Here is a 23,052-nt window from a genome sequence, read left to right as displayed (position 1 = left end):
TCACTTTGAATGCCTGGGTTTTCTTTCTATTTCTGTGCTGGTGGCGTGTGCTGGTGGCGTGTTGACAATCTCCCTCCCTCTACCTCTGTCTGTGTAGTATGGAGGATGACGAGGATGAGGCGTGTGAGGAGAACCAAGTGACTCAGGAGATGCTGGAGGAACAGCTGGTTCGTCTGGTCACCAGAGAGGTTCTGGACCTGCTCAGTAAGTCCAGACTCTGGGAGAAAGGACAGGTTAATGGGATGTAGGGAGCGCCTAAGTAGCACTTTATATGGAGTTTCTACATTGAGCATGTGTTTCTTCTGGACAAAAAAAAATCTGGTCCCTTGAAACTGTGCATAGGAATTTAGTTCTGCTGCACATCCATATTTAATAGGTTTGGGGTATGTGGGTTGGGTTTGGGGTATGTGGGTTGGGTTTGGGGTATGTGGGTTGGGTTTGGGGTATTTGGGTTTGGGGTATTTGGGGTATGTGGGTTGGGTTTGGGGTATGTGGGTTGGGTTTGAGGTATATTTCCTAACATTGATCCTTTCCCCTCAGCTCACGCCTGCATACTGAAAAAAGTTCCTGAGCCAGCAGGGAATAAGGAGGATGTGGATGGTAAGTGTTCCCTGATCCCTACTTGTTCCCTGATCCCTACTTGTTCCCTATTCCCTACTTGTTCCCTGATCCCTACTTGTTCCCTATTCCCTACTTGTTCCCTATCCCCTACTTGTTCCCTATCCCCTACTTGTTCCCTATCCCCTACTTGTTCCCTATTCCCTACTTGTTCCCTATTCCCTACTTGTTCCTTATTCCCTACTTCTTTCCATGTTTTCAATGGAAGAAAAGCATCACTCGGGGTCCACCCCCTCATTCATTCTACCTTTTAATGTCCTATTGTTTGTAGAGGATGAGATGATCACTGAGTCCCAGGCAGTCACAGCCTCTCCAGCCCAGCCAACAGGCGAAATGACTGAGCTGGGGAAGTGTCTACTCAAACACGAGGTCGGCACTGACGCACGTGCACACACACACGCATCTACAGCAGGGGTGTTCAACTCATTCCATGTAGACCTAGTTTCTGCTGGTTTTCGCTTCTCCCTTGTACTTGATGAATGAGTAAAGGTCACTAATTAGTAAGGAACTCCCTTCACCTGGTTGTCTAGGTCTTTACTGAAATAAAAAACCAAAAACCCAGAAACACTAGGCCCTGTGTGGAATGCGTTTGACACCCCTGATCTACAGCATCGACCCATGGCAGTGTGACAGAACTCTCTCTTCCTCTGCAGGACATCTATATGACCTTGTTGACTATCTCGTTCACCTCTCTGTCCTGGAAGGACACCAGTAACTGTCACCGCACCGCCTCCATGGTGTGCTGGACCCTGCTGCGACAGGTAGGCTGTTACCCTGCTGCGACAGGTAGGCTGTTACCCTGCTGCGACAGGTAGGCTGTTACCCTGCTGCGACAGGTAGGCTGTTACCCTGCTGCGACAGGTAGGCCGTTACCCTGCTGCGACAGGTAGGCCGTTACCCTGCTGCGACAGGTAGGCCGTTACCCTGCTGCGACAGGTAGGCCGTTACCCTGCTGCGACAGGTAGGCCGTTACCCTGCTGCGACAGGTAGGCCGTTACCCTGCTGCGACAGGTAGGCCGTTACCCTGCTGCGACAGGTAGGCCGTTACCCTGCTGCGACAGGTAGGCCGTTACCCTGCTGCGACAGGTAGGCCGTTACCCTGCTGCGACAGGTAGGCCGTTACCCTGCTGCGACAGGTAGGCCGTTACCCTACTGCGACAGGTAGGCTGTTACCCTGCTGCGACATCCTCCATCTCTCTGACTCTGTTGTTCTGTTCAGGTCGTAGGGGGGAACCTTCTGCCAGAGGCGGTCACATGGTTCTATGCCAGTGTTCTGAAGGGACTGCAGATGCACGGGCAGCACGAGGTCTGTAACTCAGCCCTCACACAACTGGCCCTGATTATATATGACAACCTGGTGAGTAACACACTCACTCGCTCACACACACCCTCCCTTCATCTTTCTTCTTCCTCCTAACTCTACCTTTCTTCCCTCTCTGGGTCAGCGGCCGCGGTACATGGAGCTAAGGAGTGTGATGACTCAGATCCCCAGCATCAATCTGGAGGCTCTGGACCAGTACGACCAGCGGCTGCTGGAGCCCAGCTCCGCCCAGAAGGTGGGAGAGAAGAAGAGGAAGGACCAGTTCAAGAAGCTCATCGCCGGCACCGTGGGGGTAATACCACCTCCCACCACTAGATGGGGGTGTTCTTCCACTTAGGTTTTTCTGCTGAGAACACCTAGAATTATTTAATAACAAAATAATGTCCGAAATGTGTCCATTGTGACTGTTAAAGTGGATATTACTTATAGGATTTAAGTTATACTTTGTTGGAGAGTGGTGGCAGTATTTTTCATATAAGTTTAATTAATTATGTTCTGTACACTCAAATATAATAAAACAACCATTCAATCCAGACAGATTGTAACTGTATTTGTTCTCTCCTCCACACAGAAAGCTCTGGGCCAGCAGTTTAAAAAGGAGGTACATATCAGAAATCTTCCATCTCTCTTTAAGAAGCCCAAGCTGGAGAAAAGGGACATTGTGGAGCCCAGTGAGACTGGATCACTAGCAGCTCTCTTCTCCCCAACACAGGACGACATCTAGGAGAACATAACAGCACAGAGAGGCTCTCAGACTGAACTAACACACACACACTTTCTACCCTCCCCAGTGGAATTTTACTCCTGAAGGATTGGCTCACCAAGGGTACGACGTCTCTATCCTATTGGTCAACAGTAGGATGAATGGACTCTACAAACTGTGGACAAAGAGAATCAGAATATTCTGTCATGGACTGAACCCTGCTAACTGGTCATACATATTTCTCCAAATAATGTGTCTGTCTGCCTTGATCAGGAATACGGAACAATATGTCTGAAGATGATGAAGATGATGGTTATTGTCCTTCAAGAGGACATGGCTGTTGTCGTAAACCCTTCAGGTTGTAAATGGTTACAACACAATGCATTTATACAGCTCATATCCTCACTAGCACAACACATTTAACTTACATTGTGTTTTGGTATCTCCTCTAACATGGACCATCCACCTGGCTGCTAAACATAGAGATAGACAGAGGACTCGTCTTTATATCTGTGTCATTATAGCGTCTGACAGCATTGAGCATTGAGGCTACAACACATAGGCATGCAGTTAACTGGGTGGGGATTCCTATTTTAAAATGGTGGATGATGGCAATGCCCAAGGGGTGATACCCATGATGAGTCCTCTATCTATCTCTATGGTGCTAAACAATAGCAGCCATTTTGTGCCAGAAGAACCTGAATGGATTCCACTGAGCATTTCTGAGGTGGAAGACTTCAGAGTAGTCTGCTGTATAAGGAGAGCTATAATCAAACCAAGGTTTTGTACAGGATCATTACTCTGTTGATGGGTGAGGTTGTCAAGTAGAACCATCATTGGTGACTTTATGTTTTGAACTGGTGTTTCTCCCAGCTATGAACGAATGAGAAACCAGCACTACATTCCTCTTAGGTTAAAGGGATAGTTGGCTGCATCAAGTGTTGTCAGACATTATTGTTAAAAACTGACTGACAAGTGGAGAGCTCATATTTCAGTTTTCTGTTTTGTAGGTAACATTGGATACATTTGGAAAAGATCTACAGGCAAGGAAAGGGGGATACCTAGTCAGTTGTACAACTGAATGCATTCAACCGAAGTGTGTCTTCCACATTTAACCCAACCCCTCTGAATCAGACCTCAATCCCACATAAACGAGAATAGAAACTAGGCACCAACTACTGTAACTCAAGTTTATATGGTGCCTGTCAGTTTCCCATTCATTTGCTATTGAGGCCTACAGAAGGATTTACACTAAAGACGCCATAATATGGAATCCTCTGTAATATAGACTCCCCTGTTACATCAGTGATCAGGTGTGACAAACAGAGTTTTTGTGTAAACTATCCCTATACATCTCCTCACCCTGTCAATTATTGGTTTGTTCACATGTGGCCCTTTTTTCCTACTCAACACTAAGGAAAAAAATGATCTCTACTTGTACAGGGGACAAAATATAAAACATTTTAGTGCTGTTTAGATTTTTCTGTTTTTAAATAAAATAGACTTCAAAGTCATTTTAAATGTTTGATGTGATCAATTTCTATGTTGTGACATGGTCTACACATGTAAAGCTGTGCTGGTCAATAATAATGGTTTAGAGAGGATAAAACATACAGGACAAAAGTGCTCATTGGCCCTGTTTGAATACGTGGTGCATGTTAAGTATTCAAACAGGACCTGAGACTTGAAACTCCACCCCCGAGTCACATGATGACTAAAGTTCATCTCAGTGCTGTAACTTTAATAACTCTCCAGGACTCATGTCTGTCTGACACACAACACAACACTGGGATTTTATTTAGATTGTTCTGAATTATCAGGCTGTTAAACCAACCAATACAAGGTAATGTCATCAAGATGGTGAACTTTACATTCAGCTTCATTTACATTTGAATGTGTTCCTTTAAGAGAGGAAGTTGTTAAAAGTAAAAGTGAAAGTAACTTTCAGATCTCATTCCAGGACAGGGAGTGACACAGCGTGAGAAAATGGCTTCTAGTTCGTCTCTCCCAGAGGAGGATTTCTCCTGTACGGTGTGCCTTGACATCTTTAAGGATCCTGTCATCTTGTCATGCAGCCACAGCTTCTGCCAAGCCTGTCTAAAGGAATGCTGGAAAGACAAGGAATCTCAGGAATGTCCAGTTTGCAGGAGAAAATCCTCAATGGATCCTCCCCTTACAAACCTGTCTCTAAAGAACCTGTGTGAGGCCTTACGGGAAAGGAGACAGACAGATCTGATAAGTCCAACCACAGGGTCCAAGGTGCTCTGCAGTCTACACAGAGAGAAACTCAGGCTGTTCTGTCTGGAGGATAAAGAGCCCATCTGTGTGGTGTGTCAGGTCTCAAGGAAACATAAATCTCATGACTGCATCCCTGTAGATGAGGCTGTACAGGATCACAAGGTAGGAGAAAGATTCTGATAGAAAATATGTGATACATCAATACTCAAACTATGGAACATGAAGTTATCAATGTTTTATTAATGAGTCTGACTGAATTAGATAATAAATTCATTTTCTACAGATTGTGTTGACTGAATGATTGTGAATTTCAGTTTCTGATACATTCTAAATCACTGTTTGGTATGAAATTGTTGTCTTGGAGATAATAAGTGAAAACATACAGTGTGACCCTGGAACTTAAAGCAAATGTCTGCAGTGATAGAGAAGTAGTGTACAGGCACTGGTTTACTTGTATTGTCATGAATGAAATAATAATCTTTCCCTGGAGGCAGAACTGAGTGATTTCCACTAGATGGGCCAGCTGCAATGGCAAAATTGTCTATGTTTTAAAAATGTATTAAAACAAACATTTGCTTTTTGGTTTTAATTTGAGGTTAAGGATAGGCATTACAGCTAGCAGTGTGGTTAAGGTTAGGCATTACAGCTAGCAGTGTGGTTAAGGTTAGGGTTAGGCATTACAGCTAGCAGTGTGGTTAAGGTTAGGGTTAGGAATTACAGCTAGCAGTGTGGTTAAGGTTAGGCATTATAGTTAGCAGTGTGGTTAAGGTTAGGGTTAGGCATTACAGTTAGCAGTGTGGTTAAGGTTAGGGTTAGGCATTATAGTTAGTAGTGTGGTTAAGGTTAAGGTTAGGCATTACAGCTAGCAGTGTGGTTAAGGTTAGGGTTAGGCATTACAGTTAGCAGTGTGGTTAAGGTTAGGCATTAGAGTTAGCAGTGTGGTTAAGGTTAGGGTTAGGCATTACAGTTAGCAGTGTGGTTAAGGTTAGGGTTAGGCATTACAGTTAGCAGTGTGGTTAAGGTTAGGGTTAGGCATAACAGTTAGCAGTGTGGTTAGGGTTAGGCATTATAGTTAGTAGTGTGGTTAAGGTTAGGCATTAGAGTTAGCAGTGTGGTTAGGTTTAAAATAAGATTTTATAACGTTGTGGCTTTGCCAGCTAGTGACCACTCTGCAGAGCTGCCTCCAGAACAAGATTCATGACAAAAAAATGTTAAGTTCCTGTGAAGACTTGTTCTCTCCTATAAAGTGAGTCCAGAGGTTGTCTCCTCAGTGAGGTTCTGTCTCATTCCAGGAGGAACTCCAGACTGACCTGAAGCCCTTACAGGAGAAGCTGAAGCTCTTTAATAAAGTTAAACAAACCTGTGATAAAACAGCAGTACACATTAAGGTTAGTATAAATTATGCAAAATTGCAATAGTACAGCATGTATTGTTTCAATTGTAGCCTAAATGTAGGATTTTATTCTGATAATAATTGTAGAATGATATGTTCTTCTCACTGTCTCCAGAGCCAGGCCCAACACACAGAGAAGAACATTAAGAAGGAGTTTAAGAAACTTCACCAGTTTCTACGAGAGGAAGAGGAGGCCAGGATAGCTGCTCTGAAAGAGGAAGAGAAGCAGAAGAGTCAGAAGATGAAGGAGAAGATTGAGCAGATGAACAGAGAGATATCATCACTTTCAGACACAATCAGAACCATAGAGGGGGAGCTGAAAGATGAAGACATCTCATTCCTGCAGGTAAGGACTGCTCTCTCTCAGACATACATTATAAATGAACTCAAAGATGTATAGATGAATCAATGATATTGATGACTATATACTCTACTTTCCAGAACTTCAAGACCATGAAGGAAAGGTAAGTGATCTGCTTCTCGTCTCTCTTCTCTGTGGTTGTGAACCCAACCCCACAGAAGTTCTGACTCCTGAATGTTATTCCAGAGCCCAGTGCACAATGCCAGATCCACAGCTGGTGTCAGGGGGGCTGATAGACGTGTCCAAACACCTGGGTAACCTGAAGTTCAGAGTCTGGGAGAAGATGCAGGGGATCATCAAACACAGTGAGTACTGGATAGGAGAGGACATGATGGAGAATAATGTAAGATAGATTTTAATTAAGTAGCCTATTTTAAGTAGTATTCTTAGTGTAAATGAAAAGAGACTACATGGAATAATGTGTGGAATATCTCTGTCTTTGTTCTGAAGCTCCTGTGATTCTGGACCCCAACACTGCAAACCCCTGGCTCTCTCTGTCTGATGATCTGACCAGTGTGAGTAAAACTGGCCTAAAGCAGCAGCTCCCTGACAACCCAGAGAGATTCATGATGTATGCAGATATTCTGGGCTCTAAGGGGTTCAGCTCAGGTAAACATAGCTGGGAGGTGGAGGTGGGGGACCATCCTGACTGGATTATGGGCGTGGCTAAAGAGTCAACTGACAGGAAGGGGGAGGTGTATTTATCACCAAAGTATGGATTCTGGGCTATACAGCTGGATAGTGGTAAGTATAGTAATGGAAAGGGAGAGACCCTCCTCCTGAAGAAGATACCCCAGAGGATCAGAGTACAGCTGGACTACGACCAGGGGGAGGTGTCCTTCTACGACTCCAAAGACATGACACTCATCTACACTCATAAAGACACATTCACTGAGACTCTCTACCCATACTTCACTATTGGATCAGCTGGTGATGCCAAAAGCACTGGTGTACAGATCTGCCAATCAGAGATGTCTCTGACAGTGATGCCATCACATTGAGGTTGTGTGTGTGTGTGTGTGAGACAGAGAGAGAAGCATGAGTCAACTATACTCTACTACTATACTCTACTATACTCATACTTTTTCTTCTAAATGTGCCTCATCAGCAACTTGCAGCCTTTTCCCACAAGTTCTCCCTCCCTCTGTCCCGGATCCCTCCGGTATTGTTGCTCATTCCGTGCACCAGTTTGGAAGGTCTACGTCACCAGCCTCTAGTCACTGAACTGTCTCATCATGCACACCTGGGCCCCATATTCTCTCCTGATTAGTGATTGTATAAGTGTGCCCTTTGTTCACCGTTGCCTGTCGATTATTGTTCCAATGTCCGTTGGTCGTGTGAGTACCTTTGCCTTGTTGTTTTGGCTTTCGTGCCGCTTGTATTGCACAGATGATTATGGGTCTCTGTAATGGCTGTCTTCATAAATGGACCAAGGCGCAGCAGGTATGTGAATACTCATCTTTAATTATCCAACAAAAGGAGTAAAGCATCCACAGGAAACAAAAAAACACACCAGCAACAGTTTGCAGGCTTGAAAACGCAGTGCAAAACAACCACCCACAAATCCCAGTGACAAACATACTCCTACATATATGACTCCCAATCAGGAACAACGATCCCCAGCTGTTCCTGATCAGGAGTCACAAGACACACAGAACAATCAAACACCCACACAAGACTGCCACATCCTGACCCCCAAACTACTACAACAGCTCCATCTGCTGGTCAGGATGTGACAGTCTCGTCCCGTGGGGCGCTAATGCAGCCCAGAAGGCTCTAGCAATGAATGAGTAAGTGGAGCAGGTACTTTGGTCTTCATGCTATGATAGACATACTTGATCCTCTCAATCATGTGAAACACATTAGACAAAAGTACCAAACGTAACAAAAATTCTAGTACCGAACCATTTTTTTGTAGTGAAAAAGTAGAGGTTTTCGGTATACCGTTTAACACAGTTGGTAGAGAATAGCACATGCAACACCAGGTTAGTGGGTTTGATTCCCGGGAACACCTGTACTTAAAATGTATACACGCATGACTATAAGTCGCTATGGATAAAAGCATCTCTAAATGTCATATATACATTGTGCGCTTGTTTTGATTGGTTAATTAGTCATCTATATAATCTAGCCAGCTATTTAAACTTGTTGACATCATGGATGAATTACTGACCGGGCAGGCTGTGCACGTGCCCAGAGGTCCTGACCTCCAGGGGCTCTGACCTCCAGGGGGCCCCAATTGATTTTATTAGTAACTTTCACTCAGATATCATATTAACATGGCATAAGTCATGGCAAAATGTTTAGAATTGCAGGAAAGTAGCTTTAAAACGACAAAATAATTGTTCTATGAAGCAAACTCATATGTTTACCTTTTGTTAATAAAAGTAGTATTCTGCTAACAGATCCCTCTGTAAGTATTACATTATAGTTTTTCATCCCGGTGCTGAGTTAATGTGAGATAATGTGTAGCGGCTAATTGTACATCTACCAGGCTATGGGTTTGTAGATGGACTGAGGTGAATGAAGCAACAGCAGATAATGTGATAATGGCTGTGGTCTTTTGGAACTTGTTTTTTCTGTTCTCCAAATATAATTTTTGAGTTTAAATTGTATAGAAATGAAGTAAATGAGCAAAAACAAATCAATGAGCCCCCCCCCTTCCTTCCCTGCCCTGACCTACAGGAGACCCCCATTGATACTCTTAGTCATTCTCACACAAATATCATTATTAATGTGACATAAGTCATGGCTAAATGTGTAGAATTACAGACAATTTGCTGTAAAACTGCTCAAACAACATGTGTAGACACACTGATATGCCAGCAGTAGACTGGGGACTCCAGGACCCAGAAACACATTGGACAGAGAGGAAAAAGACAACATCAGCTTTAGAGGGGTCAGTATTATACACCACTACATCTCTCCATAGATAACCCTGTGTGTAGAGGGGTCAGTATTATACACCTCTACACCTCTCCATAGATAACCCTGTGTGTAGAGGGGTCAGTACTATACACCACTACATCTCTCCATAGATAACCCTGTGTGTAGAGGGGTCAGTACTATACACCACTACATCTCTCCATAGATAACCCTGTGTGTAGAGGGGTCAGTATTATACACCACTACATAGATAACCCTGTGTGTAGAGGGGTCAGTACTATACACCACTACACCTCTCCATAGATAACCCTGTGTGTAGAGGGGTCAGTATTATACACCACTACACCTCTCCATAGATAACCCTGTGTGTAGAGGGGTCAGTATTATACACCACTACACCTCTCCATAGATAACCCTGTGTGTAGAGGGGTCAGTATTATACACCTCTCCATAGATAACCCTGTGTGTAGAGGGGTCAGTATTATACACCTCACCATAGATAACCCTGTGTGTAGAGGGGTCAGTATTATACACCTCTCCATAGATAACCCTGTGTGTAGAGGGGTCAGTATTATACACCTCTCCATAGATAACCCTGTGTGTAGAGGGGTCAGTATTATACACCTCTCCATAGATAACCCTGTGTGTAGAGGGGTCAGTATTATACACCTCTCCATAGATAACCCTGTGTGTAGAGGGGTCAGTATTATACACCACTACACCTCTCCATAGATAACCCTGTGTGTAGAGGGGTCAGTACTATACACCACTACACCTCTCCATAGATAACCCTGTGTGTAGAGGGGTCAGTATTATAAACCACTACACCTCTCCATAGATAACCCTGTGTGTAGAGGGGTCAGTATTATACACCTCTCCATAGATAACCCTGTGTGTAGAGGGGTCAGTACTATACACCACTACACCTCTCCATAGATAACCCTGTGTGTGTGTGTGTGTGTGTGTGTGTGTGTGTGTGTGTGTGTGTGTTAGTAATAGGGGTGATATTGTGAAGTGTTACATTGTCTCAAGTTCAAACCAAACAAATTAAACTGTCCATTAGACTGGTGGGCTGCATGATTCACAGCTATAAACCAGCATGATTCACAGCTATAAACCAGCATGATTCACAGCTATAAACCAGCATGATTCACAGCTATAAACCAGCATGATTCACAGCTATAAACCAGCATGATTCACAGCTATAAACCAGCATGATTCACAGCTATAAGCCAACATGATCCACAGCTATAAACCAGCATGATTCACAGCTATAAACCAGCATGATTCACAGCTATAAACCAGCATGATTCACAGCAATAAACCAGCATGATTCACAGCTATAAACCAGCATGATTCACAGCTATAAACCAGCATGATTCACAGCTATAAACCAGCATGATTCACAGCTATAAACCAGCATGATTCACAGCAATAAACCAGCATGATTCACAGCTATAAACCAGCATGATTCACAGCTATAAACCAGCATGATTCACAGCAATAAACCAGCATGATTCACAGCTATAAACCAGCATGGTTCATAGCTATAAACCAGTTGGTGACAGTCTCCCCATTACTATTATAAGGGGGATACCTAGTCAGTTGTCCAACTGAAATGTGTCTTCTGCATTTAACCCAACCCCTCTGAATCAGAGAGGTGCAGGTGGCTGCCATAATCAACATCCACATCTTCAGCACCCAGGGAACAGTGGGTTAACTGCCTTGTTCAGGGGCAGAACGACAGGTTTTTACCTTGTCATCACAAGGATTCGATCCAACAACCTTCCTGTTACTGGCTCAACACTCTAACCACCAGGTAACCTACCTGATAGAATATGTTACTAATACTGTCATTTATCAGACACTTTTATCCATCCAGAGTGACATATGCAGGACTCCAACCCACAGCCATGGTGAGTTATTTAAACCATGACTACTATAGTGAGGTATAGATGGAGTGACATATGCAGGACTCCAACCCACAGCCATGGTGAGTTATTTAAACCATGACTACTATAGTGAGGTATAGATGGAGTGACATATGCAGGACTCCAACCCACAGCCATGGTGAGTTATTTAAACCATGACTACTATAGTGAGGTATAGATGGAGTGACATATGCAAGACTCCAACCCACAGCCATGGTGAGTTATTTAAACCATGACTACTATAGTGAGGTATAGATGGAGTGACATATGCAGGGCTCCAACCCACAGCCATGGTGAGTTATTTAAACCATGACTACTATAGTGAGGTATAGATGGAGTGACATATGCAGGACTCCAACCCACAGCCATGGTGAGTTATTTAAACCATGACTACTATAGTGAGGTATAGATGGAGTGACATATGCAGGACTCCAACCCACAGCCATGGTGAGTTATTTAAACCATGACTACTATAGTGAGGTATAGATGGAGTGACATATGCAGCTCCAACCCACAGCCATGGTGAGTTATTTAAACCATGACTACTATAGTGAGGTATAGATGGAGTGACATACTGTTAGTTCACCAACCAGTGACTAACCATAGGACAGATCTCCCTGCCTCAGCTCTCCCCAATGGGGTTTATCTGACTGATGATGTCAGATGGGTTTGGTTCAAAGGTTAAGTAGAAAGGACAAAACTCTAAAATACAGAGTTGTTCTCTCTGTCTTTCTTTCATTCTCTGTCTTTCTATCTTTCTTTCTTTCATTCTCTGTCTTTCTATCTTTCTTTCTTTCTTTCTCTCTCTCTCTCTCTCTCTCTCTCTCTCTCTCTCTCTCTCTCTCTCTCTCTCTCTCTCTCTCTCTCTCTCTCTCTCTCTCTCTCTCTCTCTCTCTCTCTCTCTCTCTCTCTCTCTCTCTCTCTCCTCTCTCTCTCTCTCTCTCTCTCTCTCTCTCTCTCTCTCTCAGGATTCTTCATCTTTTGAAAGGATGTGCTTCTCACCAACGCAGCAGATGTCTGTCTAGCAGTCATCTCATCTCAACCACAGAACATTCTCTCTAACATTGGATTTCTAATTAATATTTTAACAAACAGTGAGAGACGAGAGATAGTTAACAGTCCAAAGTCATTTACAAGCCAAATAATGTGTCAGGTGTATTAAAATCATTATAGCCGTTCTTGGCCATTGTGCTGATCATCAAAACAGTAATCTACAAGGTTTTAATGCATTCTAAATGTAATACAGTTTAATTTGTTGAATTTGTTTGGAAACAGACATCTCATTTCCACCTGGTCATTCAGGTCAAGTAAGAGTCATGAAGACTGACTAGAACAACCAATAAGAACCAAACTACAACCCATATAGTGTGTTTTACTTGTCTTAAACTTTTACATGTATTTTGAGTTCATGTTACTACTGTGTAAATCATGCAATGTGGACAATAGTGTTTTTATTTGTATTAAGTATTGGTATTATTTAGCTGTAGGCAGAATTCTCTCAGTTTGGCAGGATATGCTGGACCTCTATGGAGTTTAATCTGCATTGTAGTAAATTACAAAGGATGGTTCAATTCAGATTGACTAGACGTGGTAATTTAAGCAAAGTGTTTTGAGTACCTTAAAGTTGTATTAGTAAAGTAGTAAAGTTGAGGTGTGATTCATGGTATTTTATCATCTTTATTTTAGCCTGTAGGTCCATTGAGATAGTCTAATATATTCCAGTAGGTGTAGCTGTGGAGGCAGCAGCATCAGTGTTGCAGTTCTAATGTGTTGAGACTGAGGAGAGAGACTGAGATGAGTGTGAAAGAAAGATACAGGGAGAGATGAGTGAAGTCCTGGAACATGGTATGTAGGGCTATGACTAGGGTTGTTCCTGGTCAGGTCCCGTCTTAAGGAAAACCTCTGGGCCCTAGATGTGGTTGGATCACGTGTTAAGGAAAACCTCTGGGCCCTAGATGTGAGTGAGAGGTCAAAGGTCTAGGAGGAGCTAAAGGTATAGTGTTATTACTACTGGTGAACTCACTGTTTATTTATTAGGAGTGTGTTTCTTTAGACAAAGTCTTTATTTACAACACTGTGATTTTCTCTCCATTGAAACTACTTTTTACGTTTGAAGAATTGTCTTTGTGTTTACACAATGTTTACCTGTATATGTCCCTGACAGTGTCTGCAGCATTACAACATGAAACGATGACATGATACTGATCTGACTATTGATCTACAGAGCTCTGTGTTAAACTGTTATCAGTGAATGTTCTACATGCTACTGGGTCTGGGAGGACATCATGTACAACACAACGTCTGTCATTATTGGTGCTGATGTGAAGCTACGCAACAAACTGACATTAAAAGATCATCAAAGAAACATCTTTATTTCCTGTCGTTGTTATTGGTTGTGTGAAACATTGATCATCAACAGAGGTCATGTATTAAACTGAGATAATGTCATGCTGAAGGTTGACTGTGATTGAAGATTTTACAACATTACCTGGTAGTATTTAATGTACATGTTTGAGTATTTCATTTATAGTTATTTAGTGAATTTAGTTTTGTCTGCGAAACTGCCTGGAACTAGTGACTTTTCTGTAGTGACTGAGTGCAGCTCATTTTTTTTACCACAAGGTGGAGGACTTGAGATGCAAATGCTCAGCCTTTTGTAAAGATGTCCTGAAACCACCACTCCTACAGGATGTTAAACGTTAACTTTTCTTAAATAGATTTGTTCAGCTTGGAAACATGGATATAACATTAAGAAAACTGTCTTTACTTTAATATAACTGAGATGTTCAGAAAGTGAATCTACATCTCAATAAATGTGTTCATCTTGTTCCTGGCAGTTTCTGAAAGTATGAACATGTAGTGACTCATATCCCTTTCAGTTTCATTTAAACTTTAGTTCCTGGAATGTAACTGTCTCCAGTTGACTTTTCTCCTGGTAGCCCTGTGAGGAAGGAAAGGGGGATGAAAGAAAGATGAGAAGTGCCCCCAATCATTGACATTGACTCTGTACCGGTACCCCTGTATATAGCCCCAATATTGTTATTTACTGCTGCTAGTAATAATTTGTTATTCTTATCTCGTTTTTTTAGGTATTTTCTAAAACTGCATCGTTGGTTAAATGCTTGTAAGTAAGCATTTCACTATAAGGTGAAATACCTGCTGTATTCGGCTCATGTGACAAATAAGATTTGATTTGATGTGATAAAATCTCAGAGGTTTTGTTTAGAATGGGTTCTCCAGACACAGTGTGTTAACTGTAGACATGCTAGGTTAGTTAGTTAGTTAACTGTAGACATGCTAGGTTAGTTAGTTAGTTAGTTAACTGTAGACATGCTAGGTTAGTTAGTTAGTTAACTGTAGACATGCTAGGTTAGTTAGTTAGTTAACTGTAGACATGCTAGGTTAGTTAGTTAGTTAACTGTAGACATGCTAGGTTAGTTAGTTAACTGTAGACATGCTAGGTTAGACCCATTCAACCATGCATTATCCAAACACAACCCCCCAAGTATACATAGTGTTACTTTAGAATGATTCATAATAAAACTTCACACCACTCTTCTATGTTCTCTCTCTGGTCAGCTCTAGTTACTACTAAATTACTACACAATTACTACAGAAACTAAAGTTAGACAAATGTTCCTGAGACTTGCAGGTCACTTCCTTTATTTCCTGTATGAGTTGTGGTACTGTCTGCTGTTTGACAATTCTCCTCTTAAGTGCCAATTGGTTTCGTTCCTTCTGACGTCTGAGACAAACAGAGGTGTGTGTTGCGTATCTGTGTGCATTCCATTCACAGCTCTGTGAGAGAGTGGAGGGAGCAGAGAGAGGGACACAGAGAGACACCCTCATTACTCCCTCAACACCACCCTCTACCTTATAATCAGTACCCCACTGACACTTTAGCTGGACCAGATGGAGCTATCTGTCTCTACGATGTGTGGTGTCTGATTGGCTAGGACTGGGAAGTACGGAGCACACACTCCCTCTCTCTTCTTTTACACAGTACCCCTCTCTCAACTCCCTCCATCTCTCCATCTCTCTCTCCTTTTCTCCCCCCTCTCTCTGTCAGACAGAGATTAGGGTTCCAGGGACCTTCAGGTTCTGTTGTAGTGTTGGTGTTGGGATGGTTTCACCACAGAGCAGGAAGAGATGAAGTGGAGGGTTAGACACAGTGAGCTGTGCAGAGCCAGACTAAATTGAGCCAAGCTTGTGGTGTATTTAAACCAGAAGTGTTAATTTCTTTGTGTGGAGAGAAGTTGGAGACTAACCTCCTCCTAGCCACCACTAAGGACTTCAACAATCCACTAATGTCCAAGTCCTTGTTAGGTGATGTCATACATGTAAATTCTGTATGTATTTACACACACACACACACACACACACACAGTCCTTTGTGATGCTGGGGACACGCTGCGGACAGAAGTTGAGGTTAATGCTCTCTGCTCTATAGCCGCTGCATGGAGGCAAGCCTGGGAGAGAGAGAATAGACAGGAGGGAGAGAATGAACCAGAATAAAGGATGGAGAGAGAGAGTTGTGAGAATAAGAAAGAAAATGAGGGACTAGAAGACAGAATGAGAGAATGAGGGAGTTCAGGCAGGGATCTGAAGGGAGGTGTTGTGTGAGGAGGGAGGGAGGAGAGGAGGAGGAGGGGTGGAGTAGGGTCTGCTATTAGTAGATCCTAGTGATGGATGACTGCTGTGTGTGTAGGAGAGAGAGAGAGAGAATCTCTTACTCATTCTGCTCTTTCCCCATTCCCCCCATCATCAGACAAGTAGAGTAGAGCGGGACGGAGAGAGACGTGAGCCAACGAGTGCAGAACAGAACAACTCCACACAGAGAAGAGAGAGGTGGATAGTTCCCTTTGCCAGGAAAGAAAAAGAGAAGAACATCAAGCCTTTCAGAAAACACCAACAGGAGAAGAAATAATAGACTGTAGCACATTTATAACATCTGATCTGCTTTGCTTACCAACTGAGGACTTATTTCTATCCCCATTTTATGTTGGAACAGATAGATTTCTTTCTCATTCTACAAGAGACGACACACTGATTGTAGAACACTTGCACTGTGTAGCAGGACTTTTTGAAGAGAGAAGGAGAAAGTGGGAGAAAGAAAGAGAAAAGAAGGCTTTTTTGGAGCCAGGTTTTGAGAAGCAGGAGGCTGCAGTGGTGGAGATCATGCCCGGGAGAGGAGCTTGTTCTGGGGCAGGCGTGGGGAGGTTACCTGGGTACTGGGTGTGTGTGCTGGTTCTCTGTGCCCTGGTGACAGGCTATGCCAGCACATGCCCTGCCCTGTGTACCTGCAGTGGCACCACAGTTGACTGCCATGGACTGGGCATCAAAACCATGCCCCGGAATATACCCCGCAACACAGAGAGAATGTGAGTATCTACTTCTGTGTTATACCATACGTGTGTGTGTGTGTGTGTGTGTGTGTGTGTGTGTGTGTGTGTGTGTGCAATGCCATTCCAGTCAGGTATAAATAGTTATGAGGGACTGGCAGGAGCAGATGCATGCTGTTCACATGTCCATCATTTACATACCTACCACCTGTACTGTGTGTGTGTCTATACATACTGACAGTACAATGTGGACTAGAGCGTTAATGAAATTCATGAAGTGTTCAAGTGATTAAGTTCAGGTCAATCCAATGAATACAGTTAACAGTTGATCTTATGACTGTATGTCCTGTCTAATATGACTAAATGTTACTGTGAGATGATTCCATCAGTAAATGTCTAGTTGATGTGGTGGTATTGAATTTCTATTTTCAAGCTGAATTTCACTGCATACTTGCATCTTCTGGATTGCAAAATAATCAATAAATAATTAAACTCCCTCTAGACTTGGTGTAAAGAAACGTTAGCCTACATTCTGATGGTTTGGGGATACAGGTTATTTTTTAGACTGGATCCTCTCTGTCTCTGTCTCTGTGTCTCTGTCTCTGTCTCTGTGTCTCTGTATCTGTGTCTCTGTCTCTGTCTCTGTATCTGTGTCTCTGTATCTGTGTCTCTGTCTCTGTCTCTGTGTCTCTGTCTCTGTCTCTGTCTCTGTCTCTGTCTGTGTCTCTGTGTCTCTGTCTCTGTCTCTGTCTCTCTCTCTATCTGTCTCTCGGTCTCTGTCTCTCGGTCTCTGTCTCTGTCTCTGTCTCTCTCTCTTTGTCTCTCTCTCTTTGTCTCTCAGTCGCTCTCTCCCTCACTCTCTTCCCCTCTCCCTCTCCTGCACTGGCCCTCCCTCACTCTTACAGACCCTCACTCCTTAAATTGTTAAATCAAGTAGAAAACTAAGTAAATCTGCTCCTGAAGGGTGTCCTGCATTTCAGAAGATCTGCTAGACATCTTTTAAGAGGAAGGAGAGCTTGGAGGGAGGAGAGACAGAGAGAGAGAAAGAGTTTTCTCCCTTTTTGGACGTCCTTTTCAAATATTAATCTGTAAATCAGTGGTGAGGAACGGTGTGGAGGAGAGGAGTGGAGGAGAGGAGGAGAGGAGTGGAGGAGGAGAGAAGTGGAGGAGAGGAGTGGAGGAGAGGAGGAGAGGAGAGGAGTGGAGGAGAGGAGTGGAGGAGAGGAGTGGAGGAGAAGAGTGGAAGAGGGGAGAAGTGGATGAGAGGAGGAGAGGAGAAAGATTGTTCTATCTCAGCTTCTAGAATAGCTCAGATGAAGAAAAGATGTGGGAATGGAGGAGAGTAGAGGACAGAAACACTTGTGTCAGAACTGACTGTATATTTATTACATTCTATATTTCATTTCTAAGAACACATTTACCAGAAGTTAATGTCAGGGATGATTGTATGTTCACACACGTGGTGATTTTATTATCGTCTTTTACGTTAGTGACCGTTCACACTGAGAGTGGAGTTCAACTGAAGTGGGTTGTCTGTGTTCCACATAGTTAATGTCTGTGTAGGTCAGGTATACTAGCTGTTCTACCTGGGATTTGTAATGTGATTTCATGCCTCAAACATTCTTCCTGAGTAGGAAGGATTTCTGTTCATCTCTAAATTCTTCTGTCTGATGTATCTAGTAGACATTTCCTCTTTGGCGGTTAGACGTGTGAGTTGTCTGTCTCTGTCTGTGTAGATTTTATTATTTGATAGTCAATGGTTTAAAGTTTTCTGTGTGTGTGTGTGTGTGTGTGTGTGTGTGTGTGTGTGTGTGTGTGTGTGTGTGTGTGTGTGTGTGTGTGTGTGTGTGTGTGTGTGTGTGTGTGTGTGTGTGTAGGGGGGGTCATATAGAAGGTTATTGGTCTCCATGGAGACGTTAGTTAACCAGGTGAACTCTCCGTACTCCAGGGCCGTTATAAAGGGGGATTCATCAAGGTGATTGAACAAGTACAACTAATGCTGATATTAGTGTAGTATTGGAGTAGACAGCTACTGGGGCAGAGTACAGGCATTTACATTGACTTGAAGAGGAGAGGAGGAAAGGAGGAGAGGTGGATAAGAGAGGAGAGCTAAGGAGGGAAGGAGTGAAGGAGGTTAGGGGGGGCAGCCTGTCTGGACAAGGTTTATTGAACAATCCTGGACTGCAGGGGCGATTTGGGGGAAGTGTGTATGTGGGTGTGTCGGTGGCTGGAAGGTGTGTGTGTGGGTTGACAGTGTGTGGGTGTGTGATTTGGGGGAAGTGTGTATGTGGGTGTGTCGGTGGGTGGAAGGTGTGTGTGTGTGGGTTGACAGTGTGTGGGTGTGTGATTTTGGGGGAAGTGTGTATGTGGGTGTCGGTGGCTGGAAGGTGTGTGTGTGGGTTGACAGTGTGTGTGGGTGTGTGATTTGGGGGAAGTGTGTATGTGGGTGTGACGGTGGGTGGAAGGTGTGTGTGTGGGTTGACAGTGTGTGTGGGTGTGTGATTTGGGGGAAGTGTGTATGTGGGTGTGTCGGTGGGTGGAAGGTGTGTGTGTGGGTTGACAGTGTGTGATTTGGGGGAGGTGTTTAGACTGACTGCAGTATCCCAGTTGCACTTGTCACTGTGGATTTAGATCAGCCCTGACCTCTGAACTGTAATGAGCCTCAACTCAGCTCAGCTCCAAGTGTTCAAATCACACCATGCTACACACACACCTTCTCCTGCCATGGTTAGGATGTCTTCAGCCTGCCGTCCATTATTAGTCCCACTCATAGACACCACTCATACTTAAACTATACCATTGGTGAGTATAGAGGCAAGTCAACAAGTATTGAGACTTTACATATTTGTTATTGTTATACATGCACACATACACACACTACACACACACTACACGCACACACACACACACAGTACACACACCCCACAAGTTTCAGAAATGGCCTTCCCTGTCTCTGCTTCTCTAGTAGCTTGTCTCTCTGTAAAGTGTGTTGTATCTCTAATGGGTGTATAGATCCAGTCCTGGCTGCTGAACAGCTCTGATAACACTATAGACGATCTAGTGACAATGAGCTGATGATGATAGGAATGACTGGACTGACCTCTTTCAGCCTCTCTACAGCGCAATACAACTCTCCAGTCAAAACACACATCAGCTCAGACTCAACACTAAAACTATTGTTGGATGGTGTGTATGTGTGCGTGTGTAACCGATGTGAAATGGCTAGTTAGTTAGCGGTGGTGTGCGCTAATAGCGTTTCAATCAGTGACGTCACTCGCTCTGAGACTTGAAGTAGGGTTCCCATTGCGTTGCAAGGGCCGCGGCTTTTGTGGCGCGATGGGTAACAATGCTTCGTTGGGTGTCAGTTGTTGATGTGTGCAAGGGTCCCTGGTTTGAGCCCGGGTTGGGGAGAAGAGAGGGACGGAACCTACACTGTTACACGTGTGTGCGTGTGCGTGTGTGTGTGAAGGCCAGAGGAGGCTTCTCATGACAGATGTTTGGGCTAGACTCCTATCTTTTGCTTATGAAGTCAATTTGAGTTGTGCTGGGACCTTGGCTTCATTCTCAGCTGTCATATGGAATTATTTTAAGGTGGTCATACTATGGATCATATTTGATTTAGAATTTTAGGACCCCTTTAGAATGTTTTTTTTTGTGTGTGTGTATATAAAATATTGAATGTGGCCTTTACTACTAAAGCCCAGAGTAAACACATTGAACAACACATTCATTGTCACGGGCGGATAGAACAGTTTAAGGGTGAGTCAAGCGCAGGAGACTGAGGTCCGTTGGAACAAACGTGATTTAATAAATCCAAGGGCAAAATCCATATACGGCTGGGAGCACAACAGTCAAAAGACTAAAGGAAGCTCCGCTCAAAAAGGCAGACGGGGCACAGCCCGGTAACCCTAATGCCTAGACAATAAGTAGTAAACCAATGACATAAAACCAACACCACCTCTACCACACGTAACAAAGAACAATCCCGCACGAATCCTAACTAAACACAGACAGACTAAATACCCCCCCACTAATGACAAAACACGAAACAGGTGCAATCAAAAAACAGACATAACTAACAGACACTGAAACACAGATCGGTGGCAGCTAGTAGGCCGGCGACAATGACCGCCGAGCGCCGCCCGACCGAGGAGAGGCGTCACCTTCTGTGGACGTTGTAACATTCATAAATGGAAAAACAGACACGCAAAAAATAAATCATTGGAAACAAGGTGAAGTGTTTGTCCTTTAACTAGGAGATATAAGAAAGCTTTTTAATATTTTTCTTACCGGTGGGGTCACGTTAGTTTGTTGCCTAAACGGCTCGGATGCTACAAGCAGAAGTTGCCAAATCCACGGTTCAGACTTCAGATGAGTCCCCTGACAAAATGGAGACCACCATCGGGTTTGTGAGAGTCTCTCCTTTCCATAGTTTGTAGATCAAACCATTCGGACGCTACAGACGTTTTCAGGAGAAGACTGAAGTGCGACATCGGCGGATTCGGTGTATTGAGATTCAGCCAATGAATAACCCTGATATCTCTAGTTTAAACTGACAGATTTTGATGGGGATTTTTTTAATATGATTCTTAGATTGACTCACTGGTGCTTTAACCGACTCTATGGGGTTAAATTAGATACTAAAGTCAATACAGGATTCAGAGTGTGTGTTTCACATGGTGTGTGTTTCACATGGTGTGTGTTTCACATGGTGTGTGTGGTCTGTGGGAGAGTGAGAATATGTATTTTTCCATATCTGTACTGAGTGCCCTGAGGTCTGACCAGACAGACTGAGAACTGTAAATAATGTTAACCTCCACGCACGCACACACACGACAGACCTTCACCTCGTCCCTCACCAAGAGAGAATGAAAGCAGCATTTGAGGGAAAGAGGGAGAGAGAGGGGAAGAAACATGACTTATGTCTGTAGATTGAAGCACTCCAGCCTGGTTCTTCTGTTATTCTCTCTCTCTCTCTCTCTCTCTCTCTCTCTCTCTCTCTCTCTCTCTCTCTCTTTGCATATTGCTCCTCTCTCTATGGGACAGCTTTCTCTCTTCATACATCCTCTCTCTCACTCTCTGTATCCCTTCGACTCTCTGTCCTCTACATCCCTCTCTTCTCTCCTGCTCCACTCCCTCTCCTGGTCTGTGACTCCCCCGGCTGTCACTTCCATATGCTGTGGAATCTGGTCATGCTGACACTCTCAACTAGACCTCTAGCTACCTGCCTGTTTTACTGTACCTGGTGAGACCTGGTGGAATTTACAGGGACATTTCACCAACAGAGTTAACAGCATGATCAACCCATTACACTGTGTTTTGAGGCAGACAGACAGACAGACAGACTGACAGGCAGATGGACAGACGTGACACAGTACTGGTTTTAAGGTAGAAGGTTGGGGGTCTGCTCTGTTAGTGGTTCATTTGTTTCTAATGAGGATCAGTGTTGATTGAGCAAAACAGGTGTTGTTACTGAAATGAGCAGCTTGTCCCCACAGTGAGGATCTCTGATCTCTACCTCCATCACAGTGTCCTCTCCTCTGTCCTGCAGCCTAAACAGGTCCACAACAAATGGCTCTGCAGCTACAATCACTGCTTCTCTGGCTCTCTACCCAACACAACACATAGGAGTGTGTCTGTTTCTTTATATGCACCATGTGTGTTAACATGTGGATTTATGTGCACATTTGTGTAGCTATTTATATGCATCTGTATATGTACATATGAACACGTGTGTTGTCATGTGTTCATGTGATCTTGTGTGAGCATCAGGCAATTGTGTTTGATTTTTCTCCCTCCTACACTCAGATTCCATTTCACGTAATAATAATATTATCAATAATAACATTATTACAAGTTATAATAATAATAATATTATTCATATTCATTATCATAATAATAATTATGCTCAATTCAAACCAGGTCTTTCAACATACCATCTGCTTTCCTTCCCTCCTCAGCTCTGTCTAGTCCAGGGAACTCAACAGATGTCAGGAATAAATATAATTACTTTTTCAGCGTTGATTCTTCTTCGCTGCTGTGTTATAGTCGTGGACCGGTGCTGTGTGTGTGTGAGACTGGTGGTGTGTATGAAATGGGCTCCCCCAAAGGTATACTGAACCAGGAAGTCCCTACAGGTGGCCACTGGGCAGGTTGAGATGAAGGATTAGTCAGCGATGTCATAAATCTACATTTTTACATTTACGTCATTTAGCAGACGCTCTTATCCAGAGCGACTTACAGTAGTGAATGCATATAT

The 23,052-nt window shown here is 43.5% G+C and overlaps 2 protein-coding genes across 2 annotated transcripts in view; both read left to right on the top strand.

Moving 5' to 3' along the window:
* Positions 1 to 4,157, top strand: part of LOC115201583 (exportin-5) — a 33,491-nt gene extending 29,334 nt beyond the window's left edge. Inside the window, exons 27-33 of the mRNA XM_029765346.1 lie at positions 98 to 204; positions 541 to 600; positions 890 to 987; positions 1,272 to 1,379; positions 1,838 to 1,975; positions 2,064 to 2,231; positions 2,511 to 4,157. Coding sequence (XP_029621206.1) covers positions 98 to 204; positions 541 to 600; positions 890 to 987; positions 1,272 to 1,379; positions 1,838 to 1,975; positions 2,064 to 2,231; positions 2,511 to 2,663 — 832 coding nt within the window. The 3' untranslated portion in view covers positions 2,664 to 4,157. The remainder of the gene's footprint in view (positions 1 to 97; positions 205 to 540; positions 601 to 889; positions 988 to 1,271; positions 1,380 to 1,837; positions 1,976 to 2,063; positions 2,232 to 2,510) is intronic.
* A 201-nt stretch (positions 4,158 to 4,358) lies between these two features.
* On the top strand, positions 4,359 to 8,076 carry LOC115201584 (tripartite motif-containing protein 35-like). Its single transcript, XM_029765347.1, has 7 exons — positions 4,359 to 4,485; positions 4,603 to 5,042; positions 6,173 to 6,268; positions 6,389 to 6,619; positions 6,715 to 6,737; positions 6,821 to 6,939; positions 7,085 to 8,076. Exons 2-7 carry the CDS (start codon positions 4,629 to 4,631, stop codon positions 7,633 to 7,635), a joined length of 1,434 nt encoding a protein of 477 aa, XP_029621207.1. The 5' UTR covers positions 4,359 to 4,485; positions 4,603 to 4,628; the 3' UTR covers positions 7,636 to 8,076.
* The last annotated feature ends 14,976 nt before the right edge of the window (positions 8,077 to 23,052 follow it).

This window comes from Salmo trutta, chromosome 10 (assembly GCF_901001165.1).
Source record: "Salmo trutta chromosome 10, fSalTru1.1, whole genome shotgun sequence".
NCBI lineage: Eukaryota > Metazoa > Chordata > Actinopteri > Salmoniformes > Salmonidae > Salmo > Salmo trutta.
This window is presented reverse-complemented; position numbering and strand designations above follow the sequence as displayed.

Bases quoted from the DNA above. Each gene is read 5' to 3' on its own strand.
- LOC115201584 (XM_029765347.1), top strand. From the start codon at position 4,629: ATGGCTTCTAGTTCGTCTCTCCCAGAGGAGGATTTCTCCTGTACGGTG. The intron at 5,043-6,172 runs GTAGGAGAAAGA...GTCTCATTCCAG, and splicing joins AGGCTGTACAGGATCACAAG to GAGGAACTCCAGACTGACCT. The intron at 6,620-6,714 runs GTAAGGACTGCT...TCTACTTTCCAG, and splicing joins AAGACATCTCATTCCTGCAG to AACTTCAAGACCATGAAGGA.